This window comes from Gigantopelta aegis, chromosome 14 (genome assembly GCF_016097555.1).
Source record: "Gigantopelta aegis isolate Gae_Host chromosome 14, Gae_host_genome, whole genome shotgun sequence".
NCBI lineage: Eukaryota > Metazoa > Mollusca > Gastropoda > Neomphalida > Peltospiridae > Gigantopelta > Gigantopelta aegis.
In genome coordinates, this window is record NC_054712.1 from 24,927,145 (window position 1) to 24,952,593 (window position 25,449).

The 25,449-nt window shown below is 35.2% G+C and overlaps 1 protein-coding gene across 3 annotated transcripts in view; it reads right to left on the minus strand.

The window, feature by feature from the left end:
• Nucleotides 1–653: 653 nt before the first annotated feature.
• LOC121388262 (aurora kinase A-A-like) overlaps nucleotides 654–25,449 on the minus strand; it is a 26,256-nt gene continuing 1,460 nt past the window's right edge. Inside the window, exons 2-8 of one of the 3 annotated variants that reach the window (XM_041519535.1) lie at nucleotides 18,071–18,197; nucleotides 16,535–16,643; nucleotides 15,395–15,474; nucleotides 13,666–13,804; nucleotides 12,952–13,100; nucleotides 7,522–7,753; nucleotides 654–2,416 (exon numbers count right to left, since the gene is read on the minus strand). In XM_041519535.1, the coding sequence (XP_041375469.1) occupies nucleotides 2,282–2,416; nucleotides 7,522–7,753; nucleotides 12,952–13,100; nucleotides 13,666–13,804; nucleotides 15,395–15,474; nucleotides 16,535–16,643; nucleotides 18,071–18,197 (971 nt within the window). In that variant the 3' untranslated portion in view covers nucleotides 654–2,281. The other 2 variants (XM_041519536.1, XM_041519537.1) reach the window with 2 other exon arrangements.

Consider the following 25,449-nt stretch of genomic DNA (forward strand, 5'->3'; position numbering starts at 1 on the left):
GGTTCCACCCAAACTAGTGATTAGTCACATGAGAAAATGTACTAAAGGGACTGTCTGCCATTTAAGATGTTTCAGACCACTAGTACCACAACTAAAATTACATATTAAATACATTAAACAAGTGTGTATATCTGGTGCATTTTTGGTTATCCCAAGAGGGACCAGGGGTGAGAACAAAAATGTTAACCCCCCCCCCCCTCCCTCACTACTCCATATAAATAAATATACAATACAAATATGGCTCATGTCTCCCTCTACTTGACGTTGCCACATTCAGATGGGCTTGTAATATTTGTAGAAGCTCAGATTTTAATTTTATTTCATAGTATATGTATATATTTTTTGCTGCACACAAAATTTTGACGTAAAAAGCATTTTAGATCCAATGTGGTCTATTTGGTAAAGTTTTGGATGCCCCAAAAATCACATCTCTGCCTTAAAGAACTTACAAACAGTTACCAATTCTGCATGATGTCCTGTATATATATGACCTATACAGGGCCGTACCCTGACCAAAATCCATGGGGGGGGGGGGGGGGGGGGGGGGGGCACTAAATTTTATAAATAATTTTTAACATACTATAAAGATTAAACATTTCTATGCTATTACTGGAGATATAAAAAAAAAGAAAAAAAAAGGGACAATATTCTCAGGGGGGGCAGCTGCCCCCCCGGAGGGTACGGCCCTGCTATAGGGAGACTGCCTGCTTATAAAGGTAATATTTACATGACCATCGGGTGCCTTTATATAAAGGCAATATTTACACTACCACTGGGTTCTTTTACATAACGACAATACTTACATGAGCATAGGGTACCTTTACTAAAAGGCAATATTTACATGGCCATTGGGTGTTTTTTTACAGATAGTTTGACTAAAGTAGTAAGTAGGATGAGGAAGAAATAATAAACTGATGTGTTAAAAAGGCATAAAGAGATGAACAGAATACTTCCAGCCCGTGTTCAGCAATGACATGCAACATTACTATTCACAAAAGATATTTTTGATTCCCAGTATGGTTACTTTAATATGAAGTGCATAAACCGGTAAAAACTCAGCATTCTGTTTTTTCCATACTACAGCTCAGTTCACAGTAAACCATTAAACAGTGTTCCAAAGGCCATGTGAATTCACAGCACGTCACCACCCAGTAGAAACCAAATCAACTAGCAACATTCTCTACCACTTGCCAAATGAAAGTTAAAAACTTAATGGCAAATTTTAAAAATAATTGAACTTTTTATCTAAATAATTTCTTGTAATGATACGATATTTCACTCAAAGGGGGGGGGGGGGGGGGGGGGGGGGGGGGGGGGGGGAGAAGAAAAGGTTTCTGCACTAAGTTTCATAGATAATTTTGGTGAAATTATCTGCTCGTATAATGATAGCCCTTCTTTAAATAATCTTTGCTGCAATCCACCACTACCTGAACTTATTTTAGTAGGGGTTAGGTCAGTTAGTCGTTTATTTTTAAAATACATGGAGGGGTGGAAGAAAGGATAGCAAAGAAGAAATATGACTGCAAATCCCCACCAACCCCCCCCCCCCCCCCCCCCAAATTTTTTTCCAAGGGTGTAGATTGCAGCAAACATTCTTTTATAATTGGTCAGTGCTTTTTCACTTATTCAAAAGGCTGTACAACCAGAGCATTCATCATCTTTAACAGCCCGTTTGAAAAAAAACAGTAAACATGAAAAGTAAATGGTGGTTGTGACCATAGAGCTCTGCAGCACCATCTAAAATGGTTGCTTACTAACAATGAACACTGTACATCTTAATGGTCCATCACTACATAATACTGGGCTTGAACTTAAGAATTTGTCTCCCAACGCAATTTTTAAAAGAATTGCCATGGGTGAAACAGTCCACCAACGGCAATTCTGAGCCTGCCTATGGCAATTTGCAGCAAATAAACCTGACTGAAAGGCTATCTTGTTACATGTAGACATCTTTTAAATGTGCAAATAATAAATATTGGCAGATAATGTATACCAGTTGTATACATTTCGCTATTGTTCAGGAGCTTTATCGACACAAAAGTGCCATCAGTGATGCTCTCTACCTACGGAAATTGCCGTTGGTGCTGCCGTTAAGTTTGAGCCCTGTAAAACGTGCAGTATACAAAGTGCAACGTGCATGATTCGGGTAATGCCTAAAACTGTGGAATGAAAGCACTTGTTAAGGACATGGTGGGTTATATTATCACAAAGTCTTGTCATCATCAGTCTCTCACTCCTGGTCGGTGAGGGGGAGGTGGAATGCTAGGTCAACTGGTCTGTGTTAAACATCACCGCGTTCACTGTTGCTGCTGCCCGGTGTGGGTTGACGCTGTGATGCAGAAATGTGCTGTTGGATCCATGGATGCTCAAGCACCTGTGTCAGAGGAAGACGTTTCTTGGGATCGTGACGCAGTAACTAAAATACAGAAAAGGAATTGCTAACACGGGCACTGCTCAAAAATGGCAAAAAATAAACTACAAAAATCAACAGCACTAATATGGACAAAAAGCTTACATTATAAAAGGATAATACATTTTTGCTTTGTCCAAGAGCACTGGTCTTAATGCCAAGCCTTGAAATAAGTGGCCGGTCATAGTCATTGTCCGGTACAAATTTGTAACTTGTCATGGTTTGACAATAACAATGTCGATTGTGCCGGTCACAATGTCCGAAGCTTGCGTTGTAGTAAAAGGCAGCTGTTTTGGATTTGAATACATTTCAGGGATCGCGTTAAGATGCGTCCATGCATCCCTGAATGTATGGAAAGCAGACTTGGACGCCTGCTCATCACCACAAGTGATAATAAAACCATCCCAGTTTATTTTCAAAGACGCATTCCAGATGCATGTTTATTCCATTATTTCATCATCACCACGTCCTAAGTAATCTGGATGCATGAAATCAGTTAGCAAAGTCAATCCGTCACTCATAATCCTACCATGATCTCCGCTATCGTTCTCACTATAAACCTATTGTAAAAAATGAGTGCAAATCACTTTCTTCTCCTGATCGTCTGGTGGAATTGTGGTTATGGCAAGACAAGTCTATATTTTGAAAGGTATAGAGGACGATTCGGTTGATTACGGTTTATTCTCTCAGGACGAAATGCCATCCGAAATCCTTGTGTGGCCAATGTACGTCACAATAAATGGGGTTTCCATAAGCAGAACGCAGGCTACGCTAACACCTGAGCTGTGTTAACAGTCGACGTGTACCTCACTATAGTGGAAAGATGAAATGTCGCCGCAATTGCCACTATATCAGCAAACTACATCAATATATCACTATGCGTCTGAACATTGACATAGTTTAAATATTTTGTGGATTTGTTAAATTATTTATTTAAACCATTAACACGACTATCGAAATTAAAGTCTACAAAATGATGTCATTACGACATAGATTGGCCACACTGATATTGGGCAATTGGATAGATTTTCCCGTACAAATAAAAACAATCTAAATTAGATATGCATCACTAATTGTTTATTTTGATAACAAATAACTAAACTGTAACAACATAATATCAATACGATAACCAAGAGAGTAACAAGCATTGCACCCCTATTTGGAAATTGGACTTGCCTGACATCAGACCTAGAAACAGTCATGACTTCGAACAAGGGCTCGAACTTAACAGCAGCAATTGCCGTCGGTGACATATAAACTGACGTCGGTTGGGGGCATCACCAATAGCATTTTTGTGCCACCAGATAAAAATTATTGCCATCGGTAACGCTCCTCACTGACTGCAAAATGTATAAACGTGTATTCAGTATAGGGTCTAATCGCGATATTTCGGACACAAATCTGCGTGTCAAATGCTAAAGATCACTTGGAAACAAAAAATATAGAATATTACCACGAACAAGACATTGATGACATTGATCAAATGAATAAGTCAGAGTCAGATCATCATGAATTTGACAGTTCAACACAAAGTGATAGTGACGACAGTTTCATGGGTTTCTTACTAGAGGACATATATTAATGCTCCGGCCTCGGTGGCGTAGTGGTTAGGTCATCGGTCTACGGACTGGCAGGTACTGGGTTCGGATCCCAGTCGAGGCATGGGATTTTTCATCCAGATACAGACTCCAAACCCTGAGTGAGTGCTCCGCAAGGCTCAATGGGTAGGTGTAAACCACTTGCACCGACCAGTGATCCATAACTGGTTCAACAGAGGCCATGGTTTGTGCTATCCTGCCTGTGGGAAGCACAAATAAAAGATCCCTTGCTGCCTGTCATAAAAGAGTAGCCTATGTGGCAACAGCGGGTTTCCTCTAAAAAACAGTGTCAGAATGACCATATGTTTGACACACAATAGTAGATGATAAGATAAAAAATCAATGTGCTCTTGTGGCGTCGTTAAATAAAACAAACTTTACTTATATTAATGCAAAACATTTGATTCTCATCATAGACTAGTAGTAAATATGGGGTACCAGACGTTTTTCCCCCAAGCCAGTTCACCCCCAAATCGGATGTCACTTCGCCCCCACAAAGGTACCAGTTCACCCCCACATAGGTACTCGTTCGCCCCGATAAAGATAATCCCTCATTGAGAATAACGCTCACAAGAAGAGGCCATATCGAATTGGCATTGCGGTTCAAAGCCCTCTTAGGCGTTAGCCGAAGATGCATAATCAGCATCAAGGTTATGTAGCTGACTAACCATTGTTTTAAAATCAAATAAGGTGGAAGTTTATATCGTTTTATTTGAGATAGTTTGTAGATGCTCGTAATTCTTTTTACTCAAATTATTTCTTTATTCTTAAAACAGATCCTATCTCTGGCAGGAATGGATGTTTAATAAATGTTGATGATGTGGTTTATGTGTGTAAAAGTGCTCTTTATATATACACACACACACATATATATATTAATTAATTAAACTGGACTGACTTATGATCCGTCCAAATCGTGGAAAGACGGCAATCCCTCCTCTCTAAGAAAAGAAACACACACACACACACACACACAGTTAACATGCCTCTAAAGAAACAATACAATAATTGTTTAAAAGTAACAAATAATTGGGAGTTGGGGGCGAACAAGCAAACAGTTGGGGGCGAACTGGTCAAACTGGGGGTGAAACATCATGGATTCGTAAGTACGTAACAATAATAAATGTCATCATTTGGTGACTATTGCCTTAATTGCTGCATTGGTTATTTAGTAATTAAATATATCAGTTATTAAACATAAAACGTAATTTATTTCATTTTTATTTACAATGCTTTGTGACAGGTACAGTAGACCTCTTTCTCGTCCCAATTGACCATGTGCGCGAAGAGTAACGTCCCTTGCTAAATTAGACAGTATCGAGGCTATATGCAACTTGGGGGGCATGATCAACAGTTGTCATGAGCGTCGTGAGTAGCTTCGTAGAGTTGTGAATCTCTAGCGACTAACGTACATATTTCGTATAAGATGGTAAAATGACTGCGAAAAAATTATCTACTACCGTTTACATCGGAATGGTTTAAGACCAAAAGCAGTGAAACATTAACTTAGATGAAGTCTCTGGAGCTGCATACAATAAAATTAACTTTAGTGTAATGTGTTCGCTACTTTTAACAATTAGAATTATAGTTAAATATTCACGTGGATTTTCAGTGATGTTTAATTCTCCACATATAAAATATGCCTCACCTTCCTCCTAAAAAAACAACAAAACTCCTACATTTGTGTAACTCACAGAGACCTTTATCACAGCTCTATTAATTGATTTTCCAGTGTTACGGGTGTTACATATTTGAAACGTTACGGGTGTTACACATTGTCATTTTAAGTTTTTACTTAAGTAAAATCATAAAAATCAATTTTCAATTCATACCTATGTATAAATGTATATAGTTGTTGCATTATAGTAGCTTACTATCAACAATATTTGGTATCATTATTATATTTCAGGTGTTGGATAGATTATGTAACCCTTTGTTCACATCAGAAGATAGAAAATGGCTTAGCTAAAATTTTAGCCACGTAGACATTTAATTAGCCTTTTTTTTCAATTAGCCAATGACTGATATGGCTACCGACAGTGCGAGCCCCAAGCTTTGTAGGCTAACAGTTATGGACTAACCGAGAAAATTTTATTGACTTCGGCTGATTATCGTAATGTAGGCTACAGAAGCCATTATTTAATTTAATTCCTTTCTTTTTCATAACTATATGAACAGTATAAATGAGTTAGCCTTATCAAACGCTGTGATTTATTACCTTACAAAAGTGGACTGTTTCTAATTAATAATAAATTAAATAGGCAAAAGAGTTTTGATCAGATTGGTACGTCTTCGAAGATGTCTATTAAACCAGTGTTTTCCTATTTATATAGCAAAGATAAGTACCAGTCATATATAATAAGTTTGCATGGACGCTACCGCTCACGTCACATTTGTTTTCTTTTTTCTGATATTATTAAACAGGTCTATCAGCTACATAAGGTAAATAGTGGCAATATGCAACATTATTTTACGTACGCTGTTTGTTAAGTGTAACATGCATTATTTTTCACATTCGCCAGATTGAAATTATGTGCGCTGTACGAGCACGACCGCACCTTCATGGGAGAAAGTTGAAAATTTAAAAAAACTTGAAAAAATTGCTCCCGAGATTTAAGGAATTCAAAGGGTTAAAAATGCCTTTCCTGAGAATTCTTTCTTCCCGCTAGACCCGTATTTGATAAGTTTTTTCCACATTTACAAAACGCAATCCCTACAATATCGGGTTTTTTAAGCCAATTTCCCCATCTATCACGACCTTTGTCAACCTCAGACAACCATTCCCACCTCCACTTGTATAGCCCGCAGGAAAAAACTTCATTTTCAAAACTTTTTTGCTTTCTTGTCAAACGATTTGTATCAGACATTTTTTTCGAGTATACTAAAGCAATTAAAGACAAGCCAATTCACTGGGTGGCTAAATCGAGCAAGCCAATCAAAAGTATCATTTTAAACGAATGACAATGATGAATACAGGTCATGATCTTATTTGTTTTCTTGATCTCGTTTGACGGAACTGCGATTCGGTGTTTTCCGTTGAATATTGATTGCATAGAGTCAGTTTTTCCGGAATCGATTGAAAGGAAACAAAAAAAAAAACGTGCATCTACTGAAAGTGCACCTGCTAGATTGGGGACCTTCTCAGAGTGAATCATAGCTGTGGAATCTGACTTTTTGTTGAACTTTGAAAAATTATCTATTGATAATTGGAGGAGTTGGGTCATACCCCCCTACCCCTTTGAAAATCTCAACGGATTTATACGATTTGGAAAAAACTACCCTTTGAGACACGGAAAATCAGACATACGCTGGAAAACTTTCACCCATACAGCTTAAAAGACAAGATCTGCGATCCTATACCGTCCGCCCATCCGATGAGTGCTTTACCACCGGAACATAAAAAGGTATGGATGGACTATAATATGACCCATCAAAGATATGCATATAAAAAAACACCTTCACCTCAAAATAAAGAAACACAAAGTGTTTCACAACATTAAAGATATAAATTACCTTTGATATTAGATCTTGGGCTCCTTCAGACACATGACTCGGAAAAGACAAGTCCACTTTGGTGATGCGCCGGTAAGTCTCCGAGTGTCCCTCGGACTCAAATGGGGGCTTCCCCACCAGGAACTCGTAACACAAGATGCCCAAACTCCACAGGTCGACGTTTTGATCGTGCATCTTTCCCTCCACCATCTCCGGAGGCAGGTAGTCCAATGTCCCACATAATGTAGTACGTCTTTAAAAAGTACAAGATTGATATTTTTTAATCACACTTCAACACATTGTTTTAACTGGTGTTCATCAGGGGGTCAAACATGGTGACTGCAAGACTTAGTTTAAGAGAACAAGAGGAAAAATGTATAGCCACATACAATTCTCATTCACATTCTGATTACATTTAGACTTGGGATGAAATAATGGGAAAAAAACATCAAAATTAGTTTTTAAAATTCACAATTGCCGAATTTGGTGAATTAACCTAGTACATTTGCTTGTTTAGAATATCAGTGTCTGTAGATGTAATGTTTCTTTCTGCAAATTTCAATGTAGTTGAAACATTATTGTACTTCCTAATGTACATATATATTTTTAAATACATACCAAATTATGGTGTTGTAAAATCCCATTTGAACTACTACATGTGTACAGTACTCGGGATTCTCTTTAATAAAAGTGTTTTTTCTCCAGCATTTCACAGGCCTTGACCATAACATTTATCAGTGGTAGCCTGGTACTACAGGTTTCACTGTTCTTAACAGTCAAATTTAGTACCAAATTAGATCATAGCACAATCAGCAATCAATACCTCATAATGATTGCAACATTCTGATATTGCTGTTAAGCTTAAGAAATTGATGAAAATCACTTTTTAAACTCAAAATTCATAGGTATTTCTTAAAAAACCCCAGAAAAATGAAAAATGAAATTGATCATAGTCACTATGAAAGCATTTCCAGTTGTTCTATGATTTCCAGCCAGTGCTGGGTGCTAAACGAGAAATATGAATTGGTGAACACACTGCAAGCAGTATACAGTGTGTTAACTGGCGCAAGGTCGGGCAAGATATCTCACATGCAATATCCCAAGTGTGATATAATTTTCAGCTTTAAGATAATTTCAGCTTTTATTTTAAACGAGCATCATGCCTCTATCCATGTGGGGGGCGGGACGTAGCTCAGTGGTACAGCGCTCGCTCGATGCGCAGTCGGTCTGGGATTGATCCCCGTCGGTGGGCCCATTGGGCTATTTCTCGTCACAGCCAGTGCACCACGACTGGTATATCAAAGGCCGTGGTATGTGCTATTCTGTCTGTGGGATGGTGCATATAAAAGATCCCTTGCTGCTAATCGGAAAGAGTAGCCCATGAAGTGGTGACAGCGGGTTTCCTCTCTCAATATCTGTGTGGTCCTTAACCATATCTCTGATGCCATATAACCGTAATTAAAATGTGTTGAGTGCGTCGTTAAATAAAACATTTCTTTCTATCCATGTGGTTAAATGACTGAGTAGAAAGACCAGAATGCATCAAAACCAAATACAACATACTACAGAATAAAAACTACATACACAGGGCTCGAACTTAACAATGGCAATTGCTGTATTTGTAATATCAATTGCCATCAGGGGATTCATCAATGGCAGTTCTTTGCTGATTGATAACAGGGTTGAAAATTATAATTGCCTGTGGTGACTGTTATTGGTTAAAGGCGACTAAGAAATTTACAAAAATAGTCCGTTAGGCGACCATCAATTTTAGCATCCGACGAGTAAGGTGCCAGTTAAAAAAGAAATGCACTGAAACTGAATCGAATGTGACAAAACACACACCGTCCTTTGTAATACGATAAAAAAAATGTACATGGTATATTTTGTTAAAATTTTTTATTTGTTTACAGATTTATTTTTCTTTTGATATGTAGCTTACTACTGTAACATTTACAATATCCATATTTAATGCATACCAACAAAAACATGCACGCATTATTACACTTTACTGAGGCAGAAAATATTCATTTTGGGGAGGAAAAAGTTCAATGTAAATTAAAAAAAAAAATCTTTACACATTACCATCATACTGCATAGGTTAAATCTTCATTTGTGACATACGTTTTAAGGCAATTGATGGAACATCCAAGGTAATCTGAACGACAAAACCGCAATACATGATCAGGGCATTTCGCAAAATAGTGCATGATTCCATGGATCTCTATCTAGTTCCCTCGTCTATAGGAGTACAACCACTGCCGAGGAAATTCATTACTGAAATTTTGTTCCTCTTGATCACCTCAGAGGACTGCCACTTCCAGAAGAATTTACTATAGCACGAGCAGTTCTACATTGGCTGTTCTAGCCTTTAGTCTTCACTTTAATAACATTTTTTAAAATGAATTTTCACTTTATTCATTTATTTATGATCGGTTTCTTTTTGACACAAACACACTACTAGTATATACGGTGAACACATGGTTACTATTTAACCAGTTTGTTTTCTTTAATGACACCACTGGTGCACATTTATTACTTAATCATCGGCTATTGGATTATTTAACAAAGAACATTCAAGTTTTGAATATAAATGCACAGTTAACTTTCAATGTGATAATTGGAGGGCTAGTTGAATTTGAGAAGGGCCAGTAAGATTACAGGGTTCATACACTTAAAGGGACATACCCTAGTCTCAATCCGTGAAAATTAACACTAAGTTTAGTCTACAAATCTGTAACACATTTGGATAAAGTTACAATTGAGTCTGTGACTTTGAAATGGTAAAATACCCTCTAAAAACAGATCAAAACTCGACTCCATAACTGTCACTTCTCAGACACATGTGCGTTTTTAAAAATATGACAAATGCATTTTGTGATATTAAAAACACCAGGATGACCAAAAACACTTCGAATGTATGGAAATGGATAATCTAAACAATAAAATCTAAGTAAAGTATGATTTCAGTTATTAAAAATGGCTCTAATAGTAAAAAATATGCCGTAGTGTTTAAAAACCAGGGTATGTCCCTTTAAAACATTTTCATTTTCCAGGACTTTTAAACACCATTTTGGTTCATTTTCCAGGACTTTTAAACACCATTTTGGTTCATTTTCCAGGATTTTTTTTTTTTCATTTTTTCAAGAGTCTGAATAAATTACCTGGAAAGGAATTTTTAAACGACACCAAAGTAAACTGTTTATTCAGTGGTTGTTATGTCTCAAACGTAAGCTACACCTAACCTACATATATCACATGGACGCTAAAGATGTAAAAATACATTAAAAAAAAAAGAATTGTAGTCCATTTTAAAAAATATTTTTTACTGTGTGTGTGTGCGGGGGTGCATGCATCTGTGTCTCAATGCTGGATCTTACAGCAAAACACTCCATAATCATAATACATACCTAACCACATTGTGGAAAATATTTTGAGGGTTTCAATTATTTTTGGTCAAGATTCAATTATTTTTGGTCAAGATTCAGAATTATATAACTTTATATAGATGGGACTTTTTGATTGCACCAAAGTCAAGGCGATTAACATAGTGCCCAAAATATATATGCCCAAAACAAGCAAGACAAAATTGAGTATAAACAATGTTATATTCTAACCTCAAAAATATTTTTATTAAGGTCACAGGGTATTGTGTGATAACCGTGCAGACACCCCTCAAATCGTCATGGACATTATCAGCCATTCTGCTTTATTACTGTAATTCTGTAAAACCCTTGATAAAGTAGACTTTTCCCCATCTAAAATCACAAAACTGACCAATTACGTAGTCCTAAAGAAAAGAAAATTATCACTTGGGTATCTTGAGTGGTCATTTTTATTCCAACGTACCCTACCAATAGGCCTAATAACATGCATTTTTGATTTTTTCAAAGAGAAAAATACTATAATTCCATTTCGTTCTATTGATGCAAATTGAAATATATTTAGTTAAATAGTTTATTATACTATTAAGTCATTTATGTTGTTTTACAAGTCAGGTTGATGATAGCGAAGCCCATTGTCGTAAATTAAAGCGTTTGTTTACACTGTGCATACAGGAGTTGGACAGAGCTGACATCACTTCGCCCCAAGCTAACCCACCGGACGCCACAAAAACGAAACAAAATGGCTGCCCCCAGTTAGCAGGAACAATCATGGTTTTTTTTATCAACTCTAAAATTACGCATTTTTCATTTGTTAAAGTGTCAGTATGTGTTGGTGGTCCTGGTATGCATCTTTCCAACACATAGGGCTCTTGTTTGAGTTGACTGTCCGAGTCTCCCTTTAATGAGATCTAAAACCCTGATAGAATAATAATCCATCAAACGTCTAAACATTAATACATTTATGGTATTACATTTATAGGCCTGTGCTTATAGAGTACATATACTTTAAATCATTATTTGTGGTTTTTAAAAAGTACCTAATGACAAAAATACATAAATCATATAAACATGTTTTATTTTCATTAATAATTACTTTTAACTCATCACTGACATTATATTTCAAATACGAAATTTACCAGAATTATACCCGTTTCCATGAGTAACTAAATGTTAATCACATTATTCATTGATAGCACAAAAATAATCTCTTGAAGTGGACTCTTTGTTACCACCGATTTATATCACAATCAAAACTAACCCATAAAACGATTATTTAGTTAACTGGTCGCTTCGTTGACATGTCTTGACATGTGGATATTGTTTTGCTGTGTATTGAGTCGTATAAGACTTCAATGGAGATCAAAAGAATATGTGTCAACTACAAGTTCTCAACTTGTGCACGAGTCTCGCTGCACAGAAGCATAAGCCTTGGAAGTATTTGTTTTGTTGGAAGGCATTGGTTACTAAATTATTTATCTTTGACAGTAGTTTTGAACTCACACAGGACTGCTGACAGTTACATAATTTATTCAACCAATCACAAGTTGTGTTCATTTATGTCCACGCCTTCTTACTGTGTATACATTTTAACAGTTGACCAATGGCAGTCGACCTGTTATAATTACTGTTGCATAAAGGATATAGTTTGGAACCAGACATCAAACACGATTATTTTTAAATATATTTTCCAAATAATTATATTTAAATTAAAAAATATATATATAAAATAATAAAATTTGTTTTTCTAGGAGTTTTAAGCACTTTCCTGAATGAAAATAAAATTTAAGCATTTTCCAGGGTTTTCCAGGATGCGTGTGAACCCTGGATTATTTTTCAACTGGCCCTGCTGGTGACAATGGTTTTCATGTTAATTTTCAACCCTGGGATAACAATTATTGCCATCGGTTGAAGGGACTGGTTCTTGAATTTTGTATTTGTTGCCAAACTTAATGGTTTAATTTGGCCATTGGGCTCAAAATTGTCTATGGTAAAAACATTTCAAAATTGCCACAGGTAACAATTTCTTACGACTGAGCCCTGCATACATATAATGATATACACACACCTTGATGAAGGGGCATGAACAGACCAGCCAAAGTCGGCAATCTTAAGATCGCCTTTCAACCCAAGCAGTAAGTTTTCAGGTTTAATGTCTCTGTGAATGACACGACGACTGTGACAATAAATTAACGCATTCGCCAATTGATGGATGTACTGTAATGAGAAAATATACAGATATAACTTTATATATATATATATTTATTAAATACACAGCTATGAAATATATAAATCTAAAGAAACCATAAAAGTAATATTCTGTGAAAAGTCATATTTTTACTGTATTTTAGTTAGTGAAAATATAGAAATCGTATTTACTTTTTTGTATCTCCCTTTGTCGTTTCTTTGTATTTAAGTATGATGATTACCATTTCATCTTCAGGATCTTATTTGACAATTTTTTTTAATGTAATATAAACAACTGTATCTATAAAAAATATGGTGTTTTGTGTTTTCGATATAACAAAAAGCAAAAGATATTGTCAAAAATTAGGAAAGATGTATATATAATAAATAGACCATCACACATCACTTGTTGACATCAAAACTATTTGAAAAAAAACCTGACATGAATCTCTCTCTCTCTGAAATATTAACTCTTTCACTCTAGGTTTTTGTTCAATGTACCACTGAGATAATCTAATCCAGTGGTTTACAAGGCTGAAAGGGTTAAAAGTAGTCAGCACCAAATAGTGCAGCTAATAACAAATCAAAGACTTACATTTGATGTCCTCTTTTCATCAAATCTTGTGCATTTCTGTAGTTCCTTGTACATCTCACCTCGGGGCGCATACTCCAAAATGAGGTAAACTCTGGTTTTGTCATGGAAGTAACCAAAAAGTCGCAGAATATTAGGATGTCTGCAACGAAACCAATATATACTGAAGGGAATGTTTACTGCCATTTCTAAGACAGTTCTGTAGGCATCGAAATAAGTATAGTGTCTGGAAACTCATGTAAAGGTTACCACAAAATAGACCTAGCTAGAGATTTCTGAAGCAATTGAAGCACTACGATATCATAAACTTGTCGTACATTAAGATGTCACAACAGCATATGCCATAGCCTACAACTGCTTTATGATATCGTAGTTTCAAAAAAAATCTAAGCTCAAGTAAACTATAGATTACGACACATTTATACAGTTTCCAGTTCCCATTTTCATTACTGGTACTATATAATCCATTAGCAGATGTATTGATATTTAGTTTTTTATTGATTCATATCACTGTTCTCACTGTACTGATACTTGTATGTATATTTGATAAAACAAATTCAAAATCTCTGCTTAAGTGTGACTGAATCACAGCTGAATAACAGGCAGTGCCTTAAGTGTGACTGAATCACAGCTGAATAACAGGCAGTGCCATAAGTGTGACTGAATCACAGCTGAATAACAGGCAGTGCCTTAAGTGTGACTGAATCACAGCTGAATAACAGGCAGTGCCTTAAGTGTGACTGAATCTCAGCAGAATAACAGGCAGTGCCTTAAGTGTGACTGAATCTCAGCAGAATAACAAGCAGTACCTTAAGTGTGACTGAATCACAGCTGAATAACAGGCAGTGCCATAAGTGTGACTGAATCTCAGCTGAATAACAGGCAGTGCTTTAAGTGTGACTGAATCTCAGCAGATTGACAGGCAGTGCCTTAAGTGTGACTGAATCTCAGCAGAATAAAAGGCAGTGCCTTAACCTTCTGACTACTGCAGGCGAGATATCTTGCCCAACGTCACGTTAATCGATATACTGTACACTGTATACAGTGCATTCCCCAATTCATATTTCCTGCCGTTTTGCATACGACACTCACCGGAAACGGAAATATAATTAAAGAAAAAAGATTTTTTTTCAAAATGGTGGTTTTTGTTTTGATTTTTTCAGTTGAAAATACCTTGAAATTTTGAGTTCAAAAAGTGGTTTTCGGCAAGTATTTTCGCTTGACAACAATGGCGGCACGTCGCGGTAATTTTCAGGGATCGATAGCTGATTGTAACAGCTAATTTGATAATAAATTTGATCGTTTTACCAACAACGAAAATTACCAAATATTGCAATATGAATCGTAGTTCGGGTTAAAAAAAAAATTCTGGTCAAAAAACCACTGTTATCGGGAATAATGGACATAAATACTGGACAGCTGGCCACAAATGCCCGTAAGTAAACGCAACTTTTTCGATTTTTTGCCTAATTTTAATCACCATTAGCCGATCTAAAATAATAAAAATTACAAAAAAAGACACGAAAATAATACTTACCGATTCATATATGAACTTTATTTCATGTATTTATGAAACATTTAAGTGAATATATGTGAGTAAAAATTATAAACTTGTACCCACTCAACGAGGTTTTTGTTAAAAATTAATCCAGTAGTCTAAAGGTTAAGTGTGACTGAATCTCAGCAGAATAACAAGCAGTGCCTTAAGTGTGACTGGAATAACAGGCAGTACCTTAAGTGTGACTGAATTTCAATCTCTCTTCTTAGCTGGTGCTCTACTCCAGTCTGCTGTAGTTGAGATTTGAACAAGACCTAAAAATAAACACAATTACAATAACTTGAAATGCATTTCTGAATAGTGACAACTCTTCAGCTGTTATTGACAGTACTTAACTAAAACGGTCATCCTGCGGTTCACAAAAGACTACATCCTCGTTGTGCCCAAATTAGTGAGATCTAAAGCCCTGAAACATCCTCATAAGTCGTAGTTGGTATCAACTGGGTGGGCAAAATCTCATGACCGTTTCACACATACTCACACTCCCCTGACCTAAACGAGATTTGGGTAATTGCAGACACCCTTGACTTCCACTGTATTTGTCACTTGTTAACAGAACACTACATGATAACACCTTCATAAAAATTAAATGCACTTGATTGGCTGTTTTTCTTGTCACTGTATATCACAATCAGCCATTGGGTAGATTCTATTTCATAACCATACATTATAATAAAGTAAGAATGGTTAGAGGAGAAGAAATGCGGACATAGTCAATGAATACAATTTTCTTTTAATCCACAGCATTTGAAACAATTTTTTTTTTTACAGTATAGAAATAATTAAACTAGTAAATCTCTCTCTTTTATCAATTTCTGAAGAAATAAAAGTAATTATATGCAATTAGGTTAAGTTATTTCACGTTTTTGTCCTTTGAGCCATTCAAACCACATTAATCCAAACATTGCTATTTTTAACACAATTGAAATGAAATAAAAATTAGTTTGTTGCTATAAAATAAATATTTATTTAGAACAGATCATCTCTGCGGTGTACTAATTTTGCTGTCCTCCATTCAACTACTGCGGTTTATGTAGTCGTTCAACTGCAGACGAGTTATTATTGTTAATCCAATTTTTTGTTTTTAAATTATAAGTTGTGTATCATATTCTAAAAGATTCTTAAAATACACAAATTTATTCTCATTATGAAATGTTTTACATGCAATTTAGTTGACGTATCCAGTGAAAGATTTTGAAGAACTGTTACATCACGTTACCGATGCCATTGTGTGCATATGACATGGGATACTATTTTTTGTGTGTGTTATTGTTTTTATTTTTAAAGTGACACCGGAATAAAACACATACTTACTTTCAGAGCCACAATGTATTTACTTGTTTTCTCTCTAGCCAGGTAAACATTGCCAAATTTGCCTTTTCCAAGAGGTCTTCCAATGTCAAAATCTTCCAGTGACCAATTTCTACAAAAATAATTGACAAAAATAATTGACACTGCTAAGTAATGAAATGCAGAATAAGAATGTGAAAAACAAAATACTCAAATGCTGTTACCAAAACAATCCATCTGATCCTCTGCAATGCTTTTTCCATTTGTCAAAACAAAAAACCTCACTCAGTCTTCGCCAGGAAAGGTGAGCGATCGCTGGCGCTCGCCTCCACACTCGCCTGGAAAGTTTTAGGCGATCTACGAATCGATCGCCTTGCAATAAACTTTTAATTTTTTCTTTTTTAACTTCTAGCTCCTTTTCTCTATGATTTTGACACAACAAAACTATCTCACAAATCGGACACAAAAAACTATCTCACAAATAAATATATGCGTAGTAACTATCGCGAACTGTTGTGTTTACTTGCATAGTAACAATCTCGAACTGATGTTTTTCTTTGAAACTCCTTGTTTGCACCGTTATCACGGAAACTCATTCGAAACTCCTCGACGGAATCTACGAACATCACAACTAGGCCGATACCAGAGAAATCGTGACGGGCCGAGATATTCCGAATGAGACATTATAACGGTCCGATATCGACCGAAGTGTTCCGAATTAGTGGGTGCGTGTGGTTTTTTTCAATGGCGGGAAAAGGTAATTCTGTGGAATTAAAAATATTTAAAGCATAGCCGATGACTGACCATTTTGGTTACAAAATCACAGAGAAAAGTGGTAGAAGTTACGTCAATTTTGTTTGGTGCAAATTATGTGCAAAATACAGGGATTTGTAAAGCGAGCGTCACAAACTACATCAACGGCACGAGTATGGTGACAAAGTGTAATACCTCCCGGCATTATTGAGTAAATAGTACATATACATTTATTGAGGAGAGTGATTGCTCGCCTAGCACCATTTCAGGAGAGTGATCTTCAGCTCGCCTTGATTTTGCTCATGGCGAAGACTGTCACTACTAAAATGGTGGGTAGAGTCAAGCAAAACGAAACAAAATAATTTTTAAAGGAATCTATTGCAATCAGGGTTTTTTTTTTTTTTTTTGTCAAAACATGTTTCCTGTTTGACAGATAAAACACATTGTTAGGATCGATTCCCATCTGTGGGCTCATTGGGCTATTTCTCGTTCCAACGAATGCACCTCAAAGTTCTGATATATTAAAGGCTGTGGTATGTTTTTCTGTCTGTGAAATGGTGCATATAAGTGCTACTAATGGGAAAATGTCGCAGGTTTCCTCTCTAAGACTATCTGTAAAAATTATCCAATGTTTGACACCCAACAGCCGATGATTAATAAATCCAAATTCTTGTTGAATTTGACATCCAAAAATAAGGTACATATTTATTTAACCATACATTGTGTTTTATTCGTACCACTAGTTTAAACGGATGGTAGATCAAAAGCAAAAAAAAAAAAAAAAAATACTGCTACTCTGATTCATACTTGGTTTGACTTGACATAGGCGTTCCTCCTGAATCACATGTTGCTTTTGTTTGCTGTCTGTCACCTGATTCCATACTGTTGGTGTTCACTGGTTTCAAAACACGTTTTGGCTCCATGGCAGTGCTGTCTGCGTCAGAAGAAAACAGTGCAGTTATTAACAGTAAAAGGAAAGGAAGATTTATTGATCATGCTTCCACTGTGGAAATAGTTTTGAGACATTCAGTTATTTTTGGTCAAGATTCAAAATTATATAACTTTATATAGATGGAGCTTTTTGATCACACAAAAGTCGAGGCGTTAAACATTGTGCCCAAAATATATATGCCCAAAACAAGCAAGCCCAAAATGAGTATAAACAATGTTATATGCTAGCCTCAAAAATATATTTACCTCAATACCACTGATATAACTTGAAATGCATTTCAGCAACATCTTTACCAGCTGTTAATAACATTACTAATTAACAAGATTTAAGAGTGCTCAGAACAAACAAAAAACCAGTTGTGCCTAAATTAATGAGATATAAAACCCTGATAGAAAATAATCCATCAAAGTATTTAATTTTTTTTTTATTTAAGATTTGTAATTCACTTACAAATAAACAATAAATAATAATGTACTGGGGTGTCTCTATATAAAAAAAAATGTCTAAACATTAATGAATACCTTTACGGTATTACATTTATAGGTTTAAATAATTATTTATTTGTGGTTTTTAAAAAGTACCTAATGACAAAATTACATAAATCATATAAACATGTATTATTTTCATTAATAATTATTTTAAACCCATTAGTGACATCGTGTTTCAGATATGAAATTTACCGGAATTATACCCGTTTCCATGAGTAACTAAATGTCAATCACATTATTCACTGATAGCATAAAAATAATCTCTTGAAGTGGACTCTTTCTGGGCTTACTCTAGCTTTTTTTTTAAATCTGTCAATTTGGCTAAAAGTTATTTTTTTCTTGAGCCAAATTTGAAATGTTTTAGCCAGAATGATCGCAACAAATATTGAATACTATTATTAAAAGTGGGTTTATAACAGGCAATTTTCCAGGCTTGAAAAAAAACCAAGGAATTATTTCGGGGTATCATAGAAAGTCAAGAAAAAGAAAACTGACCAGTACATAAGACTTAAACTGTTACATAAGATTCTCTGTAAAAGGCTCATCTAGTGTAACAACTCCGTTGCTCAAGACAATAACTAAATGCTGTATACTGTACCAAGGCAGGCATATTCTGTTGTATACATCCTGTTGTAAATCAACTTGTCCTATATACTTATTTTTATTAAATATGTTACTCTATGCTGTTGACGAATGGACCGAGTGTAAAGGTTATGTTCCAAACTTCCATGAAAACACAAAACTAATTTTGCATAGGTCTGTGTTTGGTTATGTCCGATTTCATTTTGAAGGCCTGGAAATAATTTTTGGTGGTGCCTGTGAAATGATCCATGCGGTATATCTACTGATTGGTTACTGTTCTCTTTTATTACTCATATAGTTACACAATACAGTAAGAAGAAAAAACCCTATACCATATATTCATTGGCCAACTTGAGCCAAAGTAAAAAAACAAAATTTGTTTACCATGGTTATTCAGTTTACAGGACGTTGGATTAACCCAAGAGCATTTGTTGTATGCAGCTGTTCATATATTGAATATATATAAAAAAGTTTTTAAAAAACCCCCAAAACCCAAGCTAATTAAACAAATAAAAAAAAAGTTTCACAAACATTAATTTCTCCTGGACCAGACGCTTATTAATTTACAGGCGTTTGCAGAGCTGTGAATATATGTCATAAGCAAGGGTCATTTGTACACACCTCGTTGAATTAAAATCTTTTGTCATATAATTAATTAGTTTAGTGAAAACGTGATTATAATTAGCTGCATATCCACTATATTTTGCGACACCGTAGGCCTAACATGTATTTGACGGATATTGTTAACAACCTAGTCCTTCCCAGCCTCCATGAACATGTTTTTTGTATATAATTTCAGATTGATTTGAAGTAAGAAAAATAAAATAAACATGTTTCAGAAATATATATTACAAAAACAACAACACTATTTTTGTGTGCAATTTAGAAACCAATTGGCTCAGAAATAAATAACTTGTAGTACCATAGTAAGAGAATGATGTTCCGATGTAAAGGACTATAGATCAACATACTGATATCATATCAGTGTAATATTTCGCTGCTCTGCAACTATAAATAAAATTCCATTTTAATTTTCTCAACGAAAACACACCCTTGTATTGTATTTGCAATATTGGACTACATGCATGCAGTCATTCAAAAATTTAGTAACCTGAAGATCGTGCAGAAAGGTGTTTATAATTTCTGTGACCACTAACTTTTGTTGTTCATGTTGCTGTCAGTCTTATTTACCTAGACATTAGCAGTGATCTTTTATTAATTAATATTAGTTGTTAATTCTTCTTTTCATATAAAAATAATAATTAAAAAAACAAAAATTGGGGGGAGGGGGTTTGACCGATTATACAAATACCCATATTTGACTGGAAATTACCCCCTCGACATTTTTGACACGAAAATGCAAGTTTACTCAGTTCATTTAAAAGGCATACCTCCTGCAGGAACATTGTAATTAAACACAGATGTATAACACCATATATTACCACCAGTGAGATTAAATATTAGCAGTGTGTAACATTGTTTTCAATTTCATGTATGGGCGTTTCTTTGATCTCCACAAGCTCAAGTCTGAACTAAAACCAATGTCTATTTCTGAAACCACACTGGGGCCACGATTAATGCTACTTAGGCAAATATCTTATTCTGATTGGCTATCAGTTGCAATGACCTAGATTGAAAGCTATAGAGTGTGTAAGCTGTTAGCTGTCGGTGTTAGAAACAAAACGAATATACAATAATGCCAGTTTGTTTTTAATTGTTCTTTTAAGTCTTCTCATCTTAAAATTATGGATGTAAATAAACAGCACTGGCAATTGTAACATAGAAAGTGTGTTTGTGATAATTAGATACTAGTAAAAAAAAAAGGGGAAAAAAGTAACAATCATTATTATTAGTTATTAATAATAAATAGAACACCATAATTAATATATGTGGTACTGAACTTTTTTTGCTTTCTTCCTGGTTCATTTAATTATTATTTATTATGATTTGTTTTTTATTTGTTGGTGTTTGGGTTTTTTAATTTGTTTTTGGGTGGGTTTTTTAAAATAAAACTGGCCCCTTGTCTGGGAATAAGCCCACCCCATGCTAAGCTTAAAATTAGTTGTCTTGGTCCCTTGGGCTTATTTCCGGTCAAATATGGTAGCGGAAGTAGTAGGGTTCTTCGTAAATGATTACATCTTGGGTGATAAACTGAATGTACGTTATGAAAACAAAACTTGATATTATCATGTCACACCTGTTCTCGAAAAAATATTTTTGAAAATTGTGTACAAGCTCATAGAAAAGGCCTAATTAATATGAAGATGTTAGGACTATGTTCAGTTACAGCGAAAAACGCAAACGTTTGGCTGAAGTTGGGATTGTAAACATGACTGTGTTTGGGAAAAATAAAAATTGGAAAAACATTTTTTGACAAAAAGTCATGTCGGTCAGGTTTGTAGAAACACGGACTTGAGCATCTTTATCGTCAGATTTTTTTAACGCCAGTTTGGCGATAAGAGAAATATTTTATTCGCCAAATGATATTAGCCCATGGTGAATTGGCAATCGACTGGCATGCCCCTAGTCTTTGTTACCACCAATTTATAACACAAACAATAAAAAAAAACCCATAAAATGATTGTTTATTTAGTTAACTGGTCGCTTCGTTGACATGCCTTGACATGTGGATACCATTTTGCTGTGTATTGAAACATCTAAGACTTCAATGGAGATCAAAAGAATATGTGTCAACTACAAGTTCTCAACTTTTGCACGAGTCTCGCTGCACAGAAGCGTAGCAGACATAAGCCTTAGGAAAATTTGTTTTGTTGGAAGGCACTGGTTACAGCTATCTACTATAGTACTAAATTATTTATCTTTGACAGTAGTTTTGAACTCACACAAGACTTCTGACAGTTACATAATTTATTCAACCAATCACAAGTTGTGTTCATTTATGTCCACATCTTCTGTGTATATATTTTAAATGCTGACCAATGGCAGTCGACCTCAATAATTACTGTTGCGTGAAGGATATAAGTGTGGAACCAGACGTCAAATGCGATTGTTTATAAATATATTTTCCAAATAATTATTATTAAATGAAAAATATATACATATAAAATAATAAAATTCCAGGACTTTTAATTAATTTTTCCATGATTTTTAAGCACTTTCCAGGATGAAAATAAAATTTAAAGGAAGGGACAATTAAGGCATTTGACCTAGTATGCATATTCAACAATATATAATGCACATTATTGCTTAATATCAACAAGTATAATCATATAGTTAATTAATAAAACGGTTAAATGTGACGGCTATTATATATAACGGGCGCAGCCATTTTGTACCATCCCATTGAATACGAGGGGCTATACCACGACGAGCTGGTGGTTACATAATACCTAACGTGTCACGTCAGGAATTAGTCAACGAACTGAAGAAACAAAACATACCTGATTTTTGCTGATGCATCGCAATATTCTGTAATAATAGCCATCCCAGTAAGCCAGCAACAATTATATATTATTTTTAGTACAAAATAAACCACCATTGTCAAGTGTTGAAATAACTACTGTTTTGTACATAAATTAACTCACGTACTGTGGTTCCTGATTGGTAGGTGTATATTTAAACGGTCCCCAGACACTGTGTCTAGACACACTAAAAAGACGTGCCTCTTTTATTAAGATCACAGGGTATGTGGTATAGCCCCTCTAATCGTAATGGACATTATCAGCCATCCTGCTTTATTACTGTAAGTAATTCTGTAAAACCCTTTCCCATCTAAAATCACAAAACTGACTAATTATGTAGTCCCAAAGAAAAGAAAATTATCACTTGGGTATTGCGAGTGGTTGTTTTTGCTCGAATGTAGCATACCAATAGGCCCAATAATAGCCTTTTTTTTTTCATTTGGATTTTTTTTTTAAAAGAAAATACTATAACTCCATTTCGCTCTATTGATGCAAATTGAAAATGCAATGCAGCTTTTGACAATGCATTTGGTATGTGCTTTGTGGTAATATTTTCAATACATGGACATCGTAAAGGCCGTGGTATGTGCTATCCTGTCTGTGGGATGATGCATATAAAAGATCACTTGCTACTAATGATAAAATGTAGCGGGTTTCCTCTAACGCAATGATAAAATTACCAAATATTTGAGTCTTTGACATCCAATAGCTGATGATTAATGAATCAATGTGCTCTAGTGGTGTCATACAAAACAAACTTTTTGATGATTGTCAGGCACTTGTTGTATTATTGTATGAGACGGCCCCTGGAAGACGGAATGGCTGAGTGAGCGATCATGTGACGCAACGTCACAATGTAGGTCAGCAAACTTAGAATTCTGCTGTCCGGAGTTTGCCGAAACTTAGCTGAATGTGTAGTGCCACTGATTTTCCGCGATCGCGGAATTGCGGAAATACCTATCTGAAATGGAATTCCCGATTTTTTTCCAAAACATTAAACTTTAAATAGCGCATTTGATTAATTAAAATTTATTTTTCGAACTAGAAACTATGGACACCGACATCTGCCTGTGCTACGCTATGACACTAGTACCTTTGTATGTTAAGCCAAATGTTTAATGTAGAGTATCTAGACGTTTTACCAGTCGTGTTTTCGTCGCTTATTCCCGGGGATTTAACAGGAAAAAACGAAGATTGTGAGCTAAAATTGTCCGATATTTACTCAAGTGAAAGATATATTATGTTATGTTTGCTTATTCATTTTTAATATTTGCGGCATTGCCATGATGTTATATGCCACTGGTGTGTGTGTGCTCATTTGGTAAGTGTGTGTGTGTGTGTGTGTGAGTGAAACAAAAACAGAATTTGTTTAATACTGAAACGGAAAAAAACGGAATTTGTAACATTATGAAACGGAAAAGGGGAAAATCTGAAACGGAAAATCAGTGTCTCTAAATGTGGGTGCTGTCGGGTTGCTTTCTGTAGTGTGTGTATTGGTCATTAATATCTGAATTTTTTTAAATCAAGGAACTCGAAAATGGTCATGTAAATGTATTTGACGTCAAACATAGGATTGTTGTGGTACAGTGCTGTCCGGTGTATCGGCGCACCTAAGCATTGCAAGACCATTTTCTATGTGAACACTGTGAAATACTTAATAAAATGTCTCTCGCCAATGAAGCAGTGCATAATCTGAGATACACTACAAATTATTTTATGTCTGTAGTAAATAAACATTTTAAAATTGTCCATAAATGTAGACAACCCCTTGTATCCAAAACAATTTGCATGTCTGGTGATTCGGCGCAGTAGATGTGGAAGGGTGACCCTGCTATTTATAAACCCCCCATGACCTCACTTTGTAGCCCACAAATGCTACACTATTGTCCCAGGATTATTTTAGAACTTTTTTGTTTTGTCTTGTTAAAAATATTACTATGAAAATGAATGATCACACATGACCCATCTTGTTATCAGTTTCGGAATCGTTTTCTTGAGTGGCACAGTACTGCAGATGCATACATGTTCATTGTCATGCATGGCTAAGATTGCTACATGGATTTTTTTTTCCTTAGGTAGATTGTGCACACACTTGGATCTTATTTCGCTTTTATTATTATTATTATTTTAAATTTTTTGTAACAATGTGACAATTATGAACTGGAATGACTGTCAATTAAGGTGTAGCACTTTCGTTTTGTTTACATTTGTCTGTGTTTTCCATTTGAGTTTAAATAAAAATAACAATTTTTTTTATAGTTTACTATAATTAAAAAAATGCAGGAAAGGTGTTTTTAGACTGGTTTTAACATTCTTAATATCAATAAAGCTGACCTACTTCGCGTTTATATACACGAAAGCAGGTGAATGATTTATTTTGAAACTGTGATTATGATATAATCTATTGATAATTCTAATAATTTTTAATTGCACGCTTAACACTAAATATGTTGATACTTGATTAACCATTGAAAAAGGAACTGGAACTTAATTAATTTGTTAAAAACACTGACAACATGACAACTTCCTAAGCATACTTGAGCAAAATACCATGTGCCGAATTACCGGACGCACCGATACACCGGACACTGTTGTATTGGAGCAGAAATCTTTTGACTACTTTTTTGGTGGTCGGCGATTGCCAAAAAATTACATAGCTTGGTCTATGTAATGAGTGTATTTAGGTCCAAATGTCCATCTAGCTATCTTACAGTCAGAGTACTTGGGCTAGAATCTGAATAC